This window comes from Xenopus tropicalis, chromosome 2, assembly GCF_000004195.4.
Source record: "Xenopus tropicalis strain Nigerian chromosome 2, UCB_Xtro_10.0, whole genome shotgun sequence".
Classification (NCBI taxonomy): Eukaryota; Metazoa; Chordata; class Amphibia; order Anura; family Pipidae; genus Xenopus; species Xenopus tropicalis.
In genome coordinates, this window is record NC_030678.2 from 158982109 (window position 1) to 159004902 (window position 22794).

At 43.8% G+C, this 22794-nt stretch overlaps 2 protein-coding genes across 4 annotated transcripts in view; both read left to right on the top strand.

Moving 5' to 3' along the window:
- ift88 (intraflagellar transport 88) overlaps window positions 1–8915 on the top strand; it is a 28982-nt gene extending 20067 nt beyond the window's left edge. For both annotated transcript variants that reach the window (XM_002937959.5, XM_004912065.4), the window contains exons 17-26: window positions 603–789; window positions 1314–1422; window positions 2098–2248; window positions 2338–2453; window positions 3102–3154; window positions 3675–3740; window positions 3836–3942; window positions 6128–6197; window positions 7998–8108; window positions 8638–8915. In XM_002937959.5, coding sequence (XP_002938005.1) covers window positions 603–789; window positions 1314–1422; window positions 2098–2248; window positions 2338–2453; window positions 3102–3154; window positions 3675–3740; window positions 3836–3942; window positions 6128–6197; window positions 7998–8108; window positions 8638–8759 — 1092 coding nt within the window. In that variant the 3' untranslated portion in view covers window positions 8760–8915. The remainder of the gene's footprint in view (window positions 1–602; window positions 790–1313; window positions 1423–2097; window positions 2249–2337; window positions 2454–3101; window positions 3155–3674; window positions 3741–3835; window positions 3943–6127; window positions 6198–7997; window positions 8109–8637) is intronic.
- A 96-nt stretch (window positions 8916–9011) lies between these two features.
- On the top strand, window positions 9012–22243 carry il17d (interleukin 17D). Of its 2 annotated transcripts, none has more exons than XM_012956404.3 (3): window positions 9012–11847; window positions 14198–14505; window positions 20276–22243. In XM_012956404.3, the coding sequence occupies exons 1-3, from the start codon at window positions 11830–11832 to the stop codon at window positions 20601–20603; spliced, it is 654 nt and encodes a 217-aa protein (XP_012811858.1). In that variant the 5' UTR covers window positions 9012–11829; the 3' UTR covers window positions 20604–22243.
- The last annotated feature ends 551 nt before the right edge of the window (window positions 22244–22794 follow it).

Sequence of the window (22794 nt, forward strand, 5' to 3'; positions counted from 1 at the left end):
CATTGCAGGGAGATTAGTCGCCCCTGACAACTATGATTTGTCGCGCGACGACTGTTCTCCCCGTGTGTCACTGCCCTTAAAAGGTATTTTAAATCTTTTATGGGGTAGGACTGCAATTGACAAGAGTTAGCAGCTTTGTAGTATATTGGTCTAAATCCAAATCCTTAAAATCATGTGACTATTGGTTACGCTTTACTTTATTTTTTGCTTTGCTTCTATTTAACCCTTTCATGGCTGAATTTGCATATGCAAATTAGGATTCAAATTTGGTTTGGTATTCGGCCTAATCTTTTACAAAGGATTCAGTGTTCGACTAAACCCAAAAACGGTGGATTGGGAGCATCCGCAGTGTCAAGGCTCTTAAGTTGCCTGAAGATCCAGAGCATTAGAGTTAAACTGAGCGACACGCTTTGCCTTAGCTCCATACAGTTGGCAAACATGCCAACAACAGCTTATTGAAAGTCTCTAAATATCCACTGCAATGTTCTTCAAGATTTGACTTTTGTGTTAATGCTTTGAAACAATAGCGATGCTTTAGCTTTATTATATTTCCTTGTATAATCATCCATGCTATGCAGACTGTCTTCTCTTCTTTCCCATAGGAAAATGACTACTCTCAGGCAGACATTTACGCTGATTTAGCTGTGTCTGCTGATAGGTACAACCCAGCAGCACTGACAAATAAAGGGAATATAGATTTTATTAATGGAGAATATGAGAAAGCTGCTGAATATTATAAGGAAGCTCTGAGGAATGATTCTTCTTGCACAGAAGCACTGTATAATCTCGGTGAGTGGCCCTATTAGGGTTATGATAGGTGTGACTAAGGTATCACTAAAAGGTCCCTCCTACAACCAATTTCATGTTTATGGGTTGATATGAAATAACTATTAAAGGAGATTTGTTGCAGCACTGAAAAACAATAACAAGGGTTGTGACTGCATATGGCATATGAGAGGGGTAATCGTTGGGAACAGAATTTGGGTATGGGGAGTGTACTTCATTGGGCATATGGGCTGGCTATAGGTATATCCCTGCCTTGAAAAACTTTTTCTTGGGCCTTGGTGGTGCCATATATAAGTATTGAAATAAACAGGGCTTGTCGAAACGAGAATTGTATTTTATCCACTTGGAATACATGTGCAAGAGTTTATTTTAGCCAGTATAATGGGAGGTTCCTAAACATTGGCAAACAAGGTATTTATTCTTCCAGTTATGTTAAAAAACAACTTAAATGTCTGTTTAAAAAAAAAAAAAAGTCAGTCTCGATACTTCTGTCAAGTATCTTATTTTCACTCAATCTTTTATTTCAGGTTTGACCTATAAGAGATTAAACCGCCTGGAGGAAGCTTTGGATTGTTTCCATAAACTCCATGCAATTCTGAGGAACAGTGCTCAAGTACTGAGTCAGATAGCAGCTTTGTATCCTTTTTATAAACATCAGTGGCTCATTGGAGATATGTCCTTCTCTTCTTTACTATTGTATAATCCCAGAATTATCATCCCTGGGGCCCTCTGTCTAAACCTTGGGTCCCCATATGCTGTTTGACTACAGCTCCCAGCATTCTTTAACATATAGGCAAAACATGCTGGGATTTGTATACTAATCTGTGCACCCAAGGTTAATAAACCGATCTCTAGGGTTCCTTACAGAGGGGACTATGGCTGACATTTTTTGTATGTGGGTGAGATTGTACAAGCCCTCCATGGGTTTGACAGGGCAGCAACCTGTCACTTCCACTGAAAGCCGGAGAGCTATTAGCTGAATAACACAAATGTTTTGCTAAAGTTAATTTATTTTATTCTCCTTCACATCTGTCCCTAAACCTTGTAAGCAGGACAAAGAATATTGGGCACTTAGTTTGCCCAGGAGCAGTAACCCCTAACAACCAATCAGCAGGTAGCATTTACTGGTCACCTGTTTAAAAGCAAACACCTTATTGGTTGCTATGGGTTATTGCTCCTAGGCAAACTTAATGCCTTATATTACAAAACGGGGTATGCCTCTCTTTTTGTGCAGGGCATTTCTCTGTGCAACAGCATATACACAGTTGTATATATATTGTTATGTGCATTTGCCTTAATTGATTCTAACAGGTACGAGATGTTAGAGGATCCCAATCAGGCGATAGAGTGGCTTATGCAGCTTATCAGTGTTGTCCCCACTGATGCTCACACTTTGGCTAAACTGGGGGAGCTGTATGATAACGAAGGAGATAAATCACAAGCCTTTCAGTATTACTATGAGGTAAGCCTTGCTGCTGGATTCTTTAGCTCCCAAGGTAAAGGCACAATTGATTATTATTAAAACGTAATTTGCTTTTCCTATTTCCCCAGTCGTATCGATATTTCCCGTCTAACATTGAGGTGATCGAGTGGCTGGGGGCTTACTACATCGACACCCAGTTTTGTGAGAAAGCTATTCAGTACTTTGAAAGAGCTTCACTTATCCAGTAAGTAGGAATGATTAGTGGCTTGTGCCCTAGTTGCCCTGTTGGTATCCATGCATGGTGCCCTTTCCCTCTCTTCACGCAGTAATCCCGCTCTGAAACCATTTATTTTCTGCAAGATAAGTTGATTTATTTAAACCTCTCTTTGAAAAATCCCATGAGAAATAAGGAAAGATAAGCCTGACATATCTAGATAGATGCGTCCTTTCTGTAATGAGCAGATATTTTGTATGATTTGGTCACCAGTAAGGTGGGCCAAATTGGGCTCATCCAGAGGTTTGGCCCCCAGGCTAATGGTCGGATCACAAGGGGCCAGTACATATCTGTGAGGATAGGGGGCAAGCAGCAGCCTGTTACTGACCACAATACCTTAGATGCCATTTACAAAAATCCAATGATGGAAAAACTAGAGAAATAAGGGGTTCAAAATTGTGCAGGGCTCAGCTGTACAAGCAGCCACCAGCGCACCCTAATGATGTGCAAGTTAGGGAGCAGGTAAGGGGGTGGGATATAGGAAGCATACCTGTCTCCCCTAGCCAATGGGGCACAGCGTGAAAAACATTGCACCCTGCTCTGCAGTTTGTAAATCAGCCCTTGCATGGTTTCCTTTCCCACAATGACTGCTAATGCTTCTTTACCTTGCATCCGCAGGCCTACTCAGGTAAAGTGGCAGCTGATGGTGGCAAGTTGTTACAGAAGAAGCGGTAGGCATCTTTTCTCTTCTCCGGCTTATTGTATGATGATTTTTAGCCCTTGCTGACCAATAAACACTTACCTGAAGTCATATGACAGTGATACATCTTTAGCTTATGTGATCTTCAGTTCTGCATGCAAGAACTAGGGGAAGGCAGCAGAGACCTAATTATTTATTTAAAGGGGCTTATTAACACTGGATCTGCCAGGCAAAATACCACCCAGACACTCTCACACATGATTCCGAGCCTGGGCTGGTACAACTGCAAGAGAGAGTCAGAGAATAGCAACTCTTGTCCTGATTTAGGGGGCTGCCTTCTGGGGTACCCCAGTTATGGGCTCCATGACAGGGGGCCCTGAAAGAAGCAGAAGTCTGGTAAAAGGTGCAGGGCTTGCAGGAGAGTGGGCTTTGGATGATTGTGATTTTTATTTATAATTTGGGCCTCTTTCCGTTGACGAAAAAAAAATTATTAACTTAAATGCTGAATCTTTGTTATGCTTCATAACTTTACTTTTTTCATTTCTATCTAGGTAACTATCAGAAAGCACTCGATACCTATAAAGAGATTCACAAGAAATTTCCAGATAATGTTGAATGTAAGCAGCACAGCCAAATCTTTAATCTTTAATTCTTTTATTGCACTCCAGAAAAGTACAGTCTTTTACGAGGATTATTCTTTCTTTCTGGTTAGGTTTAAGATTTCTGGTCCGACTTTGCACAGACATTGGGTTAAAAGAGGTGCAGGAATATGCCACCAAACTGAAAAAGGCAGAAAAGTTAAAAGAGATAAGAGAACAGGTAAAATTTGGTTCTTGGAATAGCAGCGCCGTATTATCTAAGCACTCTGATAGGCTATTTACACAAATTACAACTTTCAGTTTTGAGGTGCAAAGATAGGGACGGTGCGCAGCCAACTCCCTTTCTCAGGTGACCTTGAAGGGCATTTAGTTGTTGGCTGGGATTTCAATAAAGAACGTCGGCAAAAATGAAATCACGTGATACCAGCAATACATCTGCGGGCAACCACCAGCTGTCATCCAGCTGTCTGACACGGGACATAGACTGTTCTGCACATGAAAAGACATCTTTTAGACTGCAAGTTCTAATGAGCAGGGCCCTCTGTTTCTGCTTTATAAATAATGCATTAAAGGGGTTGTTCACCTTGTTCAACTTTTAGTATGATGTAGACATTGATATTCTTAGACAATTTGCATTTGGTTTTCATTTTGTATATTTTTGTGGTTTTTCAGTTATTTTTATTCAGCAGCTATCTGGTTGCTAGGTCTTGTTTACCTTAGCAACCAGGCAGTGGTATGAATGAGAGACTGGAATATGGATAGACGAGGAACTAAATAGAAAGATAAACAATAAATCTGTAGCCTCAAAGAGCAATAGTTTTTTGGCTGCTGGGGTCAGTGAAAGGTGTAGACGAAGAAGACAAATAATTTAAAAAGTATAATAAATAATGAAGACCAACTGCAAAGTTACTAGAAATAGGACATTCTATAATATACTAAAAGTTATTTTAAAGGTAAACCACCCCTTTAATAATATTCCCTGGTGAGTGCCTCACCCATCCGTACTGCTGCCTCAGGGTGCTCTGCATGGAGCTCTTATGCATTGCTTGGAAAGCTCTCATCTTGCCCTGGCCTTTGTAAGAAGAAATTGCAGAATGCAAACCATTAGGTATTTATACAGTGATGTCCTTATTTACTACATTAAACCAATTCTTTCCAGCTTTTTCCGTGGGGAGGGCAGTGCTCAAGGCCTGCATCATAGTTAAACAAACATGTCATTCAGAGGAATGTAAGGTGCCCTTGAGCAGCCCGGGGCTGTGTCTGTCGGATAAAGCTCTAATTGGCAGCCCTACATCAAAATTAAAATAGATTTTTAATTTGCCCTTTAATCCCGTTATCTCTTTTAAAAAAAACACATTTGAAGTTAAATCTTTCTTTGCAGAATCTCTTACATTTCACAATAACATTTTTTTCTGCATTTCGCTTAAGGATCTAATTACAAATACCTTGTTTTCCTGTCAGATAATAACTTTCATATGTTCTTACATTGCTCACATGCAGAGCTGTCATGTAAAAATGCGCTCGCAATCCCCACACGAACAGTAAAAACTTCTCGGGGTTGTGTAGGAAAGCGCTATACCAAACAGCTCAGGTTAGTAGGAAAGAGTATTCCTGCCCAGTTTACTCCTCCAAGGAGACAGATATTGTGAACTTTTCTTCTAAAACTTTTGCTTGCATTACAGTTAAGGTCCCCATACACGGTCCCTTGGACCGATTCGGCAACTAATCAGCCCGTGTATGGGCACTCCTGACGGTCCTGCCCGACCGATATCTGGCCTGAAATCAGCCAGATCTCGATCGGGCAGGTTAGAAAATCTAGTCGGATCGGGGACCGCATCGGCTCATTGATGCAGTCCCCGGACTGACTTTTCCTATGCCCGTTGTAATAATTTGATCGTTTGGCCCCAGGGTCCTGGGGTCCTGGGTTCTCCCGATATTGCCCACCCATAGGTGGGGATATCAGAAGATCCACTCGCTTGGTGACATCGCCAAGCGAGCGGATCTGCCCGTGTATGGGGACCTTTACACATAACATTTCTATAATTAGAGCCTTTTTAAGCGTTTGGCCAAGAGTGTTTTCCCTGGGCCCCCATACTTCCCTATATCCATGCTCTGTGGTTTTATATTCTTCCCTATGAAAAGATGACACTTTTATCATATTTCCTAGCATTCTCTCTCTCTCACCTGGGTAGTAAAGCTTTTGAAGCTTTTGTACCTATGGAGATGTATATGTTACTATTTTCATCTAAAATGATACAACCCTAAAAGTGGTGGTTCTGTCCAAAATGTGGCTTCCCTTTAAACACATCTGAATCTCACCCTTAGCAGGGGTCTAGGAAGGCTGTTGGCATTGAATTCATCAAACCCCATCTTGCTCTTTATTATATCTACTTTTCTCGTCTCAGCGTGAAAAATCTGGCCGAGATGGCAGCTCCCGTGGTCGAAGGGATGGAAGAGAAGGAAGTGCTAGCAGTGGTACGTATTGCTGCGTGCAGCCATTGATATCAGGATTATTCTGTAATAAGTCAAGGAAGAACAGATATACCATACAGACTCCTTGCAGATAGTGTCAGGGCTGGAGAAGAATCTAGGATTCAAACACTGCAAGGTATCAGTGCTAACCACTGCCCCACCATGCTAAAGGGGAACTCCACCCAAACACAACTTAAGCATTTTGAAAAGTAAACATAATTTCAAGCGACTTTGCAATATACATCAGTTAAGAAAATATGCAGTCTTTTCATGATTTGTAATGTATTAATATGGTTTGGTTACCTAAGCCTGGCCCCCTGTTCCCCTGCTGATCTGGCTGACTACTTTAAAACTCAGATAAAATATAACGCTAGTTGACTGCCCTCAGCCTGCATCCACCAAATCCCTCAATTTCCTGCACACATAATGTCAATAAGGAAAGAAATGTCACAATGCAATGCATTGTGGGTTAAATAGTTCCTGCATGCTGTCTGTAATCTGTAGAGAAGGTGTTACAATTTGTAACATCGATGTATTACTGAAATCCATTACATGGGTATAGGATAGGGATATGTTAGATTAGCATGGTAATAATGCAGTGCTTAAATGGCACATTTCCTAGACACTTTCTAGGATCATACATACATTTTAAGAGGTTTTTTAAGAGGAAAATATTGCCCAGGGTACTGTTATCCCCTGAAGGAAAAGCACATTTTAGCAATATTTTCATGCCAGTCCAGGAACATCTAAATGGAAAGCAGAGGTGAATTTGTAACCTGAGGGCTCAATGAACCTCTTTGCCCCCAAACATGGCATTGTATTTGCATAATCACCTTATTGCACAAACAAGCTGGAAAACAGTTCAGAGCCCTGGTGGCTTAAGATGAGGTCAGGGCTGTCCAACTGGAGGCCCGTGGGCTGAATGTGGCCCTCCAAAGGATTTTCATGGCCCCAATCTGATCAGAGGTTCCATAGACTTCACTGTACAACATTATCATTTTAATTAAACCCGGCCCTTGAACCTTCTGTATGAGAAGTAATCGACCCATCACATGGAATAAGCTGGACAGCACTGACCTGGGTGAAACCAGGATCTGCTTGGTAGCGCCAACTGTGTAGGTCTGGCATGGCTGGTATATTACTTAGGGCCTCAGTGTCACAATGTATTAGTTATATCATTCAACAATTTGTTGAAGGTGAGGATCTCTGTAGCAGAAGTAGAGCGAGCGGAGCAGAGAATGCTATGTATCCTTCACTGCCCAACACATGAAAGTAATTACTGCATCAGCAGCCAGGCCTTGTGGGTCATTCACTCGCTATTAACTCTTTGTTTATAAGTATAAGTGCAAGAACTATCGCCCATTACTAATAATACTAATCGTTATACTGGAAAAAAACACTGATGCTGTAACTAGTGCACTGGTGTTGATTTGAAGCAGCAACATAACATGCACACATTATGGGCTGATGTTGAGAGATTTGGGTTCCATTAGGTTCCAGTGACTTAGAACATGAGCCTCCTTGGCTTAAATAATTCCTCCCTGACATCTACTTGACTCAGATTGTACTTAGTTACATGATTCCGTTGGCTAGAAATTTACTACGCAACACTATTCAATTCAGGGGGATTTTCAGATGTTTTTTTGCCTGTGGGGAAGGCAACAAAAGTGTGATTTATATGAAAAGAAATGAAGTTAAATAAAGCAGAAGTTGGTGTTCTAATAACATTAAAAATTAGTTTATTTCAGTGTAACTTCTTAATGTTCAGTCTTCTTACGACTGACTCTTGGGTTTTATTTATAGACAGCGGCCAGAGCAGCGGGACCAGCGCTAAAGGAGAGCGTCTCAGCGCCAAGCTAAGAACTCTGCCTGGATCAAATGACCCATATGAAGTCAGCAGCTATAAAGAGATAGGTATGGATTTCCTTCAGCAGCCACATATACCAGGGTTCTGGAAGTTGATCTGGCATACCATGCCATGTATATATATTTGCCTACAGAGCCACACTTTGTTTTACATTAATGCACATCAGTTTAGTTAATTCCAAGTACAAGATATGTGTACAGTCAAAACTAAAAAAAAAAGTATGTTTAAAGGGAAAGTAAAGTCTTCCAAGAAAGAGAAAACATTTTTTGTACTGTTTAAAATACTGTACATATAGCCTTCAGTCGCCACAGCCAAGCTAGGCACCATAGAGTGCTTGTTTCTAATTGGTCTCCACTGTGTTTTGTTTATTGGAGCTTCATGGATAACAGGTATGTGGATATCAGATTTCATAGCTATAGTCTGTACAGTCTATGTCTCGCCAGGTTTCTCAATGGTCTCTGCTTGTAGCAGCCAAATGTCAATAGTCACTTCCCATTGGTATTAGTGGCATTGGGTTGGACTGTAGTGGCACAGAACCAGCCTGTACAGAGCATTCTGTTATTTTTTCTGTTCTAGATGCTTCATATTCAGACCCTCTGGGCCCACAAATGGAAAGGCCTAAAACATCAGCAAAGAGGAGAGCTGAAGAAGAAGAATTTGCGGATGAGGAGTTAGGAGAGGACCTGCTCCCAGAATGATCATGCAGAGATTAGTGATCTTATTCTATTTTCGGTTCACTGTGTTTCTGTTTTATTTGTACTTTTCTACTTTTTTTGTTTGTTGCAGTAGAATTGAAAATGTTGTATATATGGCACAGTTTTAATTAAATGTGAAAATCTTTGGTTTGTCAGTCATTAATATGCCATGATGTCTCATTGGCTGCAGAGTAAACAGAGTGCTTTAGTTTTAGGGGAAAGAACAAAAGTCTACCTGCAGCCCCAGGCCCCCTCTTAAAGCTGGGAGTTACAGAACTATGTACCTGTCTAAAATTGTGGCATTGTCGGGGGCCATATTGGATCCTCACCGGCACGGAGCAGCCTGGTCTGGATCGGATTCTCCTGGGGCAAGAAACGGGAACCAAAGCGACACATGATGATGCCTGCGACCACTCTGGGCTACTCTGCATTCTGTAGCTAGATATGTAGGAAGCTGTATTTCTGTAACCCCCACTTAGTTTGGGGGGGGGGGGCTTTGGAGGGAATCTGGGTTGTAGGTGGGCTTTCTTTTTTAATAGCCAAACATGAATTGCTGCATGTGTGTGCTGGGGACCCAGCGGCGATCCTGAATCATTCAGTCTAGGAGCCCCTATTTGTCTGTAGCTTTATACAGAGCTGGCAGAGCAATGAGAATGCCGCCCCCAAAGTGAGAAACAGAAAACCACATAAAGCAACGATGCAGCTGAATCATCTGTGTTCAGCATCCCATGAAAAAAGTTCAGCCCTTTGGCCAAAGAATAAAGAGAATTGTAGTTCAAGACAGCCGGAGAGCTTTATAATGTGTGAGATATGTGTTTTAACATAATGGATTGCCTTACAGGCAGTGAAATGGTTAATTTTCTGTCAGTGAAAAAGCAATATGGGAGAGTGTAATTGGTTACCTTCCAAGCAGAATTTTGTTTATTCATCTGTTTCCATAGCTCCAGCTTGTCACTCATTAAAGTGCCTTTTCCTATAAGCATGACGGAGGAGTATGTAATGTTTCCAGCCAGCAGTGCTGTAATGCCTCACATATGCTTGGAAGTGCAATGGAAACACTCAGAGCCTTGGCTCAGCACCGTCTGTTAATCCTCTCAAATGGAACTAATATTCACCACAGCCCTTCCTTGATATGAAACATGTTTCCTCTGTAGGTGTGGGCCACACAAGGCAATCTCATAAGGCAATCTGCAGCTGCCCAAATGCACTGTATACAAGTCACACCCCAACAGGGAGTGTAGGGGGAGATGCCGCTGCGTCATGATACAGGGGTGGGACTGTATGTCAGAGTCCTGCGTGGACCAGTTTTTGAGATCCGTGACCTGCAAACCACATTTTTACAAGATTTGACTCACTACTGGACCATTTAACAGGAAGTGCTGTTGCTACAAACCGGAAGTGGCATTATCAAATACATTTTAAATTATGGTTAAAGAAGTAAAATATAGATAATTTAAGAAATATGAATAAGACCCACAACCTGACCCACGACCCGCACCTAAATCCTACCCACAACCTGCAAGGTAACTGTCCCACTGAAGGACTCTACTGTACGTGAGACAAGTCACAGCTGAGATTGTACTTATTTGTGGGAACAGACCATGCAGTTTCTTACATGCTTGTTCATCAGGCGTTAATCCTTTAGGTGTATGAACTGGGGGTTGGGGAGTCCATTTTGGAAGATAAAAGCTAAAACATGCACCTCTTTTGTGCTCAAAACGTATCGATTCTACAACCGAACGGAACTCCGTTGGAAGCATGTGACCATTCTATTTCATGAGAAGTTGGTGGAGAATTCCCTGGTGCTGGTTCTAGAGTTCCTCCAACTGGGCTGAGATTTGGTCACATGGTTTTCCTGCTCTTCATATTAGTGACCACTTGCATCCTATGCATCGAGACATTGCCAGTCTGGAGCTGCTTAAATGAAAACATATCCACAAACCTTGAGCTCAATGGGGTCCCATCATTACCCCGTCCCTCCAGGACTCACCGTTGTCCAGTAGAAAGTTCCAATCCCAGCAGCCCCTGGGAATAAGGTTCCTGATGTGCACCAGCAATTGGTCATTGCACCATCTTCCGCTGGTCCCAGTATACAAAACAGTAGTCGGATCAGCCTGTCCAGCATTTTTATTAATGACCCTAATAGTTTTAGATTGTTAACCCTGTGGTTAACTTGGGAATATCATATGTACCAATACTTTATCATTGGCTTCAGTATTTCCTTTATTTTGGCAACCGCTCCCATGTGTATCCTTCTGTTTGTATGAACCAAGGGGGCCATTACGGGGCCCTTGTGTTTATATTAGGCTTGTACCAAATCCAGGACAGGGTTCCCAAATGCCATCCTGAATTTTGGGCATTTCTAAGCACTCAATGTGTAAATTGGGCCAAGGCTTAGCCAGCGTGTATCTGTCGTGCTCCTGACTTGTTCAGATGCTGTGATGTGCAACATGCACGGGATTTAGTAAATCCTAGCTCTTATTGGGATATCACAGGGAACAGGACGCTCCCTCCCTGGCTGGAACTGTACCTCCGCTGCCAATTCTATATAAATAAACCAAAGTGATTCCCTGAAGACAAAATCCAAGTAAAACCTCCCAGCCTGCGCGTTTGTGTAGAATTATTCTTAGTGTTTGGGGCCAGGTGGCCGGGGCTTCTGTCCAACCTTATTCCTGTGAGAGGCAAAGGCAGGAGTGAGTGGAAGAGCCTGCCAGCCCCCCAGCCCTCAGCCAGCAGAAGCTCTGCTCTGTCTCTGTGCAGCCTGACTTGTACCCACTATCACCTGCCTCCCCTCTCATCTGCCTTCAGCTCTCCCCCTTCCTCCAGATCTTATCACTTCTCCATAATTATTCTATCATCCCGCATCAATAAGCCAAGCTGTTACTTGTCAATTCTTCAACTCTCAGCTCCTTTCCCATGAAGCTCAAACCCCTCTAAGGGTGCTTTTATATTGCAACTGACCAGCTTGTCTCTCCCTCCCTTTAATCCCCCCCACGCCTCCCTTTCAGCTGCCTCTCCTCTTCCAGGTAATCAGTCTCCTGTCAGTCTCTGCCTGGCTGCTGTCACCAAAAGGATGAAGACCAACAACAAGGTAAGGGGGAGTGCACCACAGAGATGGGGTGGAGAGGGTTATAGTAGGTGCAGAGCATTTCAGCCTCCTTGTCCATTACTGTAAACAGCACTTCTGTCCAGCAAGGGCTAGGGTTAATAAAGCAGGGGGGCTAACGGCAGGAGTCAGACAGCTAACTGCTTTGTATGTGCTGGTGGTGCTGTTGCTGCTGAGGGAGGAAAACTGAGCGGGGAGAACTCTCTAAGGAACACTGAACTGTATGCGCTGCTATCAAACTTGTAATGTTCTTAAATACACTACTGTTCTGAGCCGGGGAGGGAGTCAGAGAACTGGGGGGCCCTGGGCACTGCAGGGAGCCTGGTGTGGAGCCTTTGGGGGAGCAGAGAGTTACATAAATCTGCCATGCCCAAGCTGCAGCCCTCCAGCTGTTTAATTCAAAGACCCAGCATGCTGAGATTTTGCTGGAGGTCCCACAAGTTGTATGTGCCAGTAATAAATGTTTATGGGGAAAGGTAACGTGGCACATTGTATGGAATTTACATGTTGGATTTGTACTTCCTTCTGTTGTACAGCACTGTGGCCTTTATAAATATGTGTCATTAATAATAATAACTGATGGAAAAGGAGAGTGGTGTATAATCACTTAGGGGGTAATGTAATAAAAGGCACTGGTTTGCCCAGGAGCAATAACCAATAGCAACCAATCAGCAGTTAGTATTTACTGGTCATTTGTTTAAAAGCAAACAGCTTAGAGGTTGCTATGGGTTACTGCTCCTAGGCAAATTTACTGCCTTTTATTAAATAAGGGGATTTACACCATGCCCGTGCTCCCCTTCTGTACAAAACAAAACAAAATCGGGGTACATTTCCATGCTGCAATTTTCAAGCAATTCCCAGAGATGCCTTGTGGATGTACCTGGCTATGCACAGCAACCCAATGATGCTCTATATATATGCAGGCAGAGTGCTGCTGTGTGCAATACAGGGATATACAGTGTTTGGATAGGATATATAGAATATACAATGGATATACAATATTTGCTCATTTATTATAGGAGGCAGCTGGGGGGAAAAAACCTAGCCGTCAGCCAGTGGTGGAGTGGGAGGGCTACAAACTATGCCAATCAAAGAAGCTGCTCATTAGGGGGCACTACTGGGGAGGCAAGCCGTGTTCATTTCATACATACCATCCTCTGTTCATAGCAGCAATAGGGGCTACTTTATACTGGCTGCCATGGGAAGAGAAAAGCCCATACTGTCCCCTTGTAAAGGGCTGTTAAAGGAAAGAAGCTAAAAGATTGCAGGGGCCTCCTGGCTTGGAGAAGCAGTGCTGATCAGTGCCACACTGACCCATTTCTGGGCAAGCTAAAGGGAAGAGCTTGTGTTTGTTATTACAGGGGCCTACTAGGGAACACAAGTTCTGCTGAGCTAGGGCAGGGGGCTGCCAGGGAGGGACAGTGGAATGCTAAGGGGCAGAAACATTGCTGATCTGTTTCATGGGCTACTGGGGAGGGGCAGTTGTACTGGGGTGGTACCGCTGCTCATCTGTTACATGGGACAGAGAATCCGTGCTATTAATTCCATGTGTTTGGTGGCCCATCCAATAAACCTAATTATTCAGTAGATAGATAGATAGATATGGCTAAGCAGTGGTGCTGTGGTGGGGCAGAACAGTGTGACAGGCTGCTGGATAGGGGGAAATGCAGGACCGGAGCAGTACAAACTGGACAATCTGCTACAGTTGGAGGAAATGTGGCGAGTGTTGTAAATCTGGTTCTGATATTGGGAAGGAGTCTCACTGTGAATGGTAGAAAGTCCAATGGTGAATCTCCTGCCAATGTACAGTCAGGGTCTGACTTCCTAGGCCTCTTATAATGATAGGGCCCAGTCCTACTGGCCCCCTCCTCCCTGCAGATGGGGGACATTGCTTGGGGCCTAAGGCAATTGTGGAAATTAGGGGTCCCTGAAAAATTGTGCCACGTCCACGTCCACACCTTCTTTACCATACCCCTCCATTGCATAACTCCAGTCACAGCATTGAATTTACCCCCAAATAATAGGATCAATACAGAAACTGAATTCAGAGCATTGCATTAACCCTACACATGCCAGCAGGATCAATGCAGAAATTGTATTACAATAATTGTATTAACCCTAGATATGCCAGTAAAACAACTGCAGGAAATGAGTCCTGCATTAACCGTGACAGGAGAAAAAAGCCAGGAGACTGTGGGGACAGGGAGTTTAATAACATTAAGGAAAGAGACAGTGCTTATACTTTTACTATAATCACAAGAATATACAAGAAATAGACTATATGTGCATGACAGTGGTATATATCTTACTGTGCTGTGTAAATGTTATCCTGCAGGTGTGGATGCTAAAAGCAGCCATGATGCTACTATTTGGAATACTGATTGCAAGCTGTAATGGTTCCAAACCAGTTAAGCGACCGCCACCAAAACCCAAGAGCTGCGCAGATCGGCCGGAGGAACACTTGGAACAGGTGTATGGGCGACTGGCAGCGGGTATGCTCAGTGCCTACCATCACACACTACAGCTGCAGCCACTAGATAAGGAGAATATCAGCTGTCCCGCTGGGACCCAAGGCAGAGGGGCCGGTGACGGCAAACAGCGTCTGCCAGTTAATATTCACAGCATCTCTCCGTGGGCTTATAGGTGAATGTGCAGGCAATTCCTTACTACTTCTGTACCTGGTGGGAAAAATAGGATTGTATTCCTTGGTAAATATTTTTTTTTTTTTAAAGGTTGATTTTTATTGAGTTTTACAACAACGATGGAAATGGGAAAGGGGAAAGGAAAGAAAGGAGGGAGAGAGGGTTGGAGAGTATCGGTTGTTATATTATTGTAGCTGGTGATTCAGTCCAAGGAGACCAAATATTTTCAAACTTTGTCAGGCATCCTCTGGCAAGATAGGTAAGCTTGTATAGGTCCAATTGTGAGTTGACCAGGGTAATCCATCTGCGGAGTGTTGGGGGTGATGGGCCCATCCAGTGTAGGGCGATGGTTTTTTTAGCATAAAATAGTAGCAGTCTCATTAGTAATTTAGTGTTTCTTCTGTGTACTAGTGAGTCTAGGAGGCCCAGTATGCAGGTAGTTGGATTGAATATTTGGGGGAGGTTCAGTTCTGTACCCATAAATTCTGTGACTTTGTGCCAAAACTTTTGTATTACGGGGCAGTCCCATATCAGGTGCATAAAGTTAGCCATAAATGCTTTGCATCTTGGGCAGTTCGCCCTTGGTAAATATTTAGCTTACTTATTTTGAAACACAGGATAGGTAATGGGGTTGGACTACCAGCCTTTTTATCACCTATATGTGCCCCATAACATTTTGCATCTAGGCCCCATTCTGCCTGCTACTGATAAGGGATTTGGGATAGCAGGTATAGTAGGGAGAGATGGTGCCTATAGTAGCAGTGGGATAATAGCCTCTGGGAAGGGACTGTGGCTGTGGGATAGCAGGTATAGTAGGGAGAGATGGTGCCTATAGTAGCAGTGGGGGGATAATAGCCTCTGGGAAGGGACTGGGGCTGTGGGATAGCAGGTATAGTAGGGAGAGATGGTGCCTATAGTAGCAGTGGGGGGATAATAGCCTCTGGGAAGGGACTGGGGCTGTGGGATAGCAGGTATAGTAGGGAGAGATGGTGCCTATAGTAGCAGTGGGGGGGTAATAGCCTCTGGGAAGGGACTGGGGCTGTGGGATAGCAGGTATAGTAGGGAGAGATGGTGCCTATAGTAGCAGTGGGATAATAGCCTCTGGGAAGGGACTGTGGCTGTGGGATAGCAGGTATAGTAGGGAGAGATGGTGCCTATAGTAGCAGTGGGATAATAGCCTCTGGGAAGGGACTGTGGCTGTGGGATAGCAGGTATAGTAGGGAGAGATGGTACCTATAGTAGCATGGGGGGGATAATAGCCTCTGGGAAGGGACTGTGGCTGTGGGATAGCAGGTATAGTAGGGAGAGATGGTGCCTATAGTAGCAGTGGAAGGATAATAGCCTCTGGGAAGGGACTGGGGCTGTGGGATAGCAGGTATAGTAGGGAGAGATGGTGCCTATAGTAGCAGTGGAAGGATAATAGCCTCTGGGAAGGGACTGGGGCTGTGGGATAGCAGGTATAGTAGGGAGAGATGGTGCCTATAGTAGCAGTGGGGGGATAATAGCCTCTGGGAAGGGACTGTGGCTGTGGGATAGCAGGTATAGTAGGGAGAGATGGTGCCTATAGTAGCAGTGGAAGGATAATAGCCTCTGGGAAGGGACTGGGGCTGTGGGATAGCAGGTATAGTAGGGAGAGATGGTGCCTATAGTAGCAGTGGGGGGATAATAGCCTCTGGGAAGGGACTGGGGCTGTGGGATAGCAGGTACAGTAGGGAGAGATGGTGCCTATAGTAGCAGTGGGGATAATTATGCTTAGCATCACGCACAAAAAGTCTGAAATAAAATACAATATCTGTTGCAGCCTTTCTCATCCTAGGGTACTGTATCTAAATACAGGAAGTAACACCAAAAAAGGATCTTTTCTCATTGGCAGCTGGAATATTCAGGACAGGGAAACAGTTACTGGATCCCAACACATGAATCAGACCTCCAAGTAAAGGGGAAGAATAACCCCCTCCTCCCTTGTATCTATGCCCCTTGTAATACAGCTCAATACCCTGTTTGCCCTTGCAGCTGCTGCCTGGCACTGCTTGCTACAGCCAAGTTTATTATCTACAAGGACTCCAAGCTCCTTCTCCATTATGGATTTGCCTAGTGCAGTCCCATTAAGGGTATAAGTGGCTGCATATTGTTACATCCCAGGTGCATGATCTTACATTTATCCACATTAAATCTCATCTGCCACTTAGCCGCCCAGATTGCCAGTTTGATCACAAAGATTTTCATATTTTTTCTAATTTAAAATGGCAAAATATATACATGTCTTTTGGACTAGACAAGCTTTTGATTCCATGTGGCACCCTGACTGGGGCCTCAGAACACTACAGGCTGGAGCAGGAGGGAAAATACTGTATATGACCCCTTCAGAAGCCTGATGTACAGGACTAATAAGGCAGACAGGGTTGCCAACTGGCTGGTAAAATGATATTTGATGCCAATGTTATTAATGATGGAAGAATCAGATATAGGAAGGCTGGCAAGTCTAGCTACAACTTCAGCTCAACTCTTTAGTGTATATACAGTATCATTGAGCTTGCTCTGGCCCTGCAGCCCTCTCCATCCCCCCACAGGATCTACCATTATTATCATCAGCAGAACGGGGCCCCAACCCAGCCTGGAAACCACAGCAGAAAATTGGCCTTTTCTGTCAACACACATAAGACCAAAGTAATGGCATTTCAATACAAAAGCAAAGCCTTCCTAAGTCTCCCACCAGAGTCATCAGAGGTCATGGGGTCCCCTCTTAACTGCAGTTCTGAGGCACTAGAATTTAGGCTGGGAGAAGTGGCAGTGATTGGAAACATTTGCAGGAGGAATAGTTCCCCTTTAAGAGCATTATACACCTGTGTCCACAAGCTGAGTAAGTAGGGTATCTTATAATATATAATTAGTACTTTTATCTGTCCAACCATGGGGAATTGTGCAGTTTAGCAGCAAAGTGCATGGGTGACATTTAGTTGAGTGACCTGACCCCCCCGGTACTGAGCCCCACTTGTCTAGCTCAGGACTGGGCAGCAGTGAGAGTTGCAGTTTCCGGGTCCCTGCTAGAGCTATAAGGCGCCTGACTGACGGAGATGTGGAACCTCTGTGATTTAGTGAGAAATCCAGCCCAAAAGTGGCATAATTGACGACTTGATTGGAACGATCTCTGAGCAAGGACTGGTGTAAATGGGTGGGACACAGAAGTAGAGTTGTAATGTCCGTGTAGAATTGTATGAAACACTTCTTGCACATGGTCTTTCCCATAAAGCTTACAATCTAATGTTCCTGGTGCTAAGGAGGAGCTGAGTTTAGGGAGCTGCCCCACAGATTTGTTGTCCTGTTCCTGCTTGTAAGGTATTACCCCCCCCTGCCTATTCCTGATGGAAAGACCCACTGCCCCCTCCTTACTCCATGCCCTGTGCTCCCTGCTTGCAATCCAACAGAAGCCGGAGCACATCTACATAGGAACCATTGCATAATGTGGAATGAGCGGGGTTGTGGCCACTGGCTTGTACATACAAATGTGGCTTTATAAAGCGGCACCTGAAATTCCAGTAGGAGAAGTTTATTATTTTGTTTCCTCTGGCGGAAATGTTTATTGAATCTGGACATTCCTAAGGCGCCACCAGGCCCAGACTGGGATTCAAAGTAGGCCCGAGCATTGCAAGTACACAGAGGCCCAAACTACCCCCCACCAGCCCAATAAATAGTGACCGAGTGTCTATGGCATCTTACAGCAGCCCCTCTGGCATTTGCCAGAACCCACAGATTGCCAGTCCAGGTGTGGGCACTATAGGTGGATTTTCAATAAGGCTAAGCCTTCCCAAACCTGCCTGGCACCTGAAAAAACAAACCTTACTCTACAAATTTAGGAATTGTGAAGAAAAAGGCTCTCTACAAAAATATGATTTTATTAAGATTAAGATCCCGAGAGTCTGAGATTAGCTTTAGGTCAGACTGTGTCTGGCCCATCTTTAGCCTCCCCAAACAAAAGATTCACCCTTTGCCTGTGGGGGGCGCCACCCATGGCCTTTCTGGGATTCAGGGAGGGCAATTCAGTACCAACTGGGATTGTTTCCTCTCATTGGAAACTACACAGGCTGCAGAGTGAAGGAATATTTGGTGCCATTTATAGGTCTCACTTCTAAGTATTTTAGTCCTTTGCTGAGCTTAAAGCACCAAAACCAAAAATGTAAAAAAAAAAATATATTTTTGTAGATTACATTTGCTTAGCAACTGAGAATATAATATTTTTGAAAGCAACAGTATTGTTTTGTACGGTGGGTTCATTTAAGTGCAAAATTCTAGAAAGGACACAAAATGTTACTTTTACTTCAAGTAAAGGGCACCTATAACTTTCCCCACCCAGGCAACGTGGCAATTAAATCAGCTGCTAATGAGTTTACTCTTTCCATATGTATTGGTGCTCTTGCTGATAGATCACACACTAAGGGGTATATTTATCATACTGTGTAAGTGGAGTGAAGCATTACTGGTGATATTGCCCAAGCCAACCAATCAGCAATTAGATTTCAACAGTTAGAAAACCAAAGCAAAGCATCTGATTGGCTGCTATGAGCAACATTACCAGTAATGTTTTACTCCACTTTTTACACTGCATGATAAATATACCCCTATTAAAGAGAGACTAGTGGTTCTACGGTGAGGCAAGTAAGGAAAGGGCTGGTTTGAGTAGGGACATAATGTAGGGAGTGATGGGACATACAGACCCCTATGGTCCCCAATGAGTCTCAGCAGATAAGGTGGCCAGTCTGAGGTCCCTGTAGGCACCAAGATGATAGTGTAACTTGTTAGGCAAATGAATGAACATTAGTTCAGGCTCTGAGTTTCGCCCACTGAAGTCAGATATAGACCTGCTTATGCTACACTCCCACTGATCACACAGGGGTGGTTCATCCCTAACTTTTAGTGTATTATAGAATGGCATTTTCTTAAAAATGTTTTCAATTGATCTTCATATTTATATTTCTTTATAGTTTTTGAATTATGTTCCTTCCTCTTCTGCCTCTTTCCAGCTTTCAAATGGGGGTCACTGATCCCGGCAGCCAAACTATCTCTTCGTGAGGCTACAGATTTATTGTTATTATCACTGTTCTGCCTATTTAGGCCCTCTCCTATTCATATTCCCACCCAACGCCGGATTTATTCTGGGGACGCCCCCCTTTCCCACCGCCGCTGCGCAAAGACCCCCCATGAATACACATGCTCCAAAGTTAAAACTCCCATACGGAGCAGTGGGGAGAGGTCCCCATTGCTCTATATGGTAGCAAAATTTGAAAATTTGCCTGCGGTGGGGCGGCATGCCACCCCTATGTTTATGCCGCCCTAGGCCCGGGCCTTTGTGGCCTCGCCACAAATCCGGGCCTGTTCCCATCTCTCTCTCAAACCACAACCTGGTGCCTAGCAACTATAGAGCTGCTGAAATTCCAAACTGCAGAGCTGCAGAACTAAAAGCTAATAATTCAAAACCTCCAAATAATACAAAATGAAGGTCAAATGGAAATTGTCTCAGGATACAACCCCTTTAACACTGGGAGTCTGGGATAATGCACCTGGTGCCGTACTAAAGCTGCCTGGACTCATGCAGTGGTTTCTACATTACACCAGTTGCTGCCCTTAAGGCACTAGAATGGTAATTCCCTTACTACAGTAGATGCACAGAAGTCAGACAATCTCATACAGTTCTGTCCAACAGAAAACCTGAATCTGCAGAATAGCTTTTAAGGAATTCACCAGAACGACTTTATCAATTTCTTTTGTTTCCATAGAATATCCTACAATCCCACAAGGTACCCCAAGTACATCCCAGAGGCCTACTGTCTGTGCAAGGGCTGCCTGACGGGGCTCCTTGGAGAAGAGGACCTTAATTTCCGCAGCATGCCAGTCTACATGCCCACGGTAATTCTGCGGCGAACCACAAGCTGCGCCGGGGGCCGTTATGTCTATGAAGAGGAATATATTACTATCCCAGTGGGCTGCACCTGTGTCCCAGAGCAGGAGAAGGGGGCAGAATTATTAGAAAGCGTCAACTCCAGTTTAGAGAAAGAAAAATTTAAACTGCCTCTAAATAAAAGCGAGAAGCCACTGGCTAACTAAACGGTGGCCAGAACCGACCCAAGATGTGGCCATTGTAGAAGCTGCTTGGTTTCCTCTTTATTTTATGGCACAGGCCTACGGAGAGGAAGGTCGGCATCTGTTCCATCAGGCTGGCGCAGGCAGGAGTTTGTAAAAGGGTGGCTCAAATAGATTGCAAGCTCTCTCTGGCAAAAGGTATTTATGCTATTCTCTGAAGGGCTGAGCTGATTTATAGTGGATTACCCTATCACCATAGTTAGGGCATCAATGATATATAGACACAGTGTTTAATATATTCTTGTTCTATAAGATTATTAGTGAGCACACATAAATCTTAAAGGTTTATCCATGGATAAACTACAGCATGTTCTCAGGCTTTAGTCACTTCACTACATAGCCATGTAATCATGTATTTTAAATGTACAATAAACAAGATCAGCAGGCAGCCAGGCCGTCTCTCGACAGTCCAAGTCCTTACAATTGGAGTAGTCTTATTACTATACAAAAAGGTCATTGCAGTACTGAACAATAAAGGGGATAAAAACATTTCCCATTTGGAGGTTTGATCTACAAATGCCTAAATACCCTCCTGGAGGCAGTTGGTGGCCCAAACCATCCCAGGACTCAACCAGCTCATCAGTAATTCCATTGAAGTAGGCAACCCAAATGTAGAGATGGATTCATGCAATCGATTCAAAGAGACGCATTCCTGTAGGACCCACTTCTTGACCAATTCACTAAATGGCTTCTCAAGATTTGCTGCAGATTTTTTCCGCCCAGGAATCTACTGGAGAAAGACACAAGGGAATGTGTAAAGGTGCAGTATGGTGCCGTATGTACATCACATTTCTTGGCATGTTCCCATTAGTTCAGTAGGTACACTTGGCAGTTGCATGGTATTGATATGAGCCAAACAGCTTAGAAGTGAATGAGCCAGGGAATATAATCCCCCAACTTGACTCTTTAGTATTACTGCAACACTTTTAGGTCCTTTCAGTCTATTAACATCAGAGAACAGGTGATAAGGTGGCCACAAGTGGTCATTCAAGATTGTTTCAGTGAGATTATCTACATGTGTGGGGCCCACTGATATCAACCAATATCCATGCACCGTGTTGGCAAGGGAATGGTGCATCAGCAGATGAGAAAGTGAATAGGAGCTGTGGCTTCACACAAATGATTGGAGCAACTGAAAGGCGGCTGTGTGTGGCCCCTTGTATTCTTTACAGTCTAAACTTACTGGCTGGACTATATCTGTAATCTGGTCCAACAGTCACTATGCCTCATATGTTGTTTCCAAGGGACTTTACATTAGAGGAGCCAGCAACTCTTTTCTCATTGTGTAACCTTTACCTGCTACGAGTTTTCATTTTCTCTGTCGGTTGAATGATGCCAGCTGTGCTCCCTGCAAGTCTCCATCTTTGTGTAACCCCGTGTCCTGTCAGCGGTCTCACAAAAGCAACTGCGTGCCACTCGGCCCCCCTCAGTACAATCTCTCACAATAACGCCCCGCAGGAGTGGGTGCCATTCCTGTCACTGCCATGTGTCACATACACCATTTAAATTAAGACTGAAAAAATACATTTACAGCAATATAAATTTCATTAAAACTATGTAGAAATTCAAGTGGAACTATTTTAATTAAAATATTATTTGAATAATTCTAGTTTATTCGTTTTTTGTTTTTTTTTTTAAAAAAAGCTCCTGGCTTATCAGCACGTAGCACAGCCGGGTGCATTAGGGGCTGTATATACTGTATCGTTTCTATGGGACACACTCTTTCCTCCAAGACTAGCTCCATACAACACCATTTGCTGCAGCACGAAGGGCAACTCATCCAAAATATCTTTCACACGAGAACCTATGTAACCATCCTTGATGCAATAACCAGCCCCACCCCTTACACAGCACTTCTCTAATTTACTCTCCCTCCTCACCATTTATAATAGTGTATCCTGTGTGTATTCTGGTGCCTACATAAGATTTTGGGATGATACAAAACTTGCCTTAGGGCCGTGACAGACGGGGAGATTAGTCGCCCGCAACAAATCTCCCTTGTCGTGGGTAACTAATTTCCCCAATATGCCATCCCACCGGCGAGAATGTAAATCGCCAGTGGGATGGCTTATGTGGCGCAGAAATCGCTAAGGTTTCCTCTCAAGGCAACTTCAGCAATCATGGCGCAGCGTATGGCATCCCACTGGCAATCCCT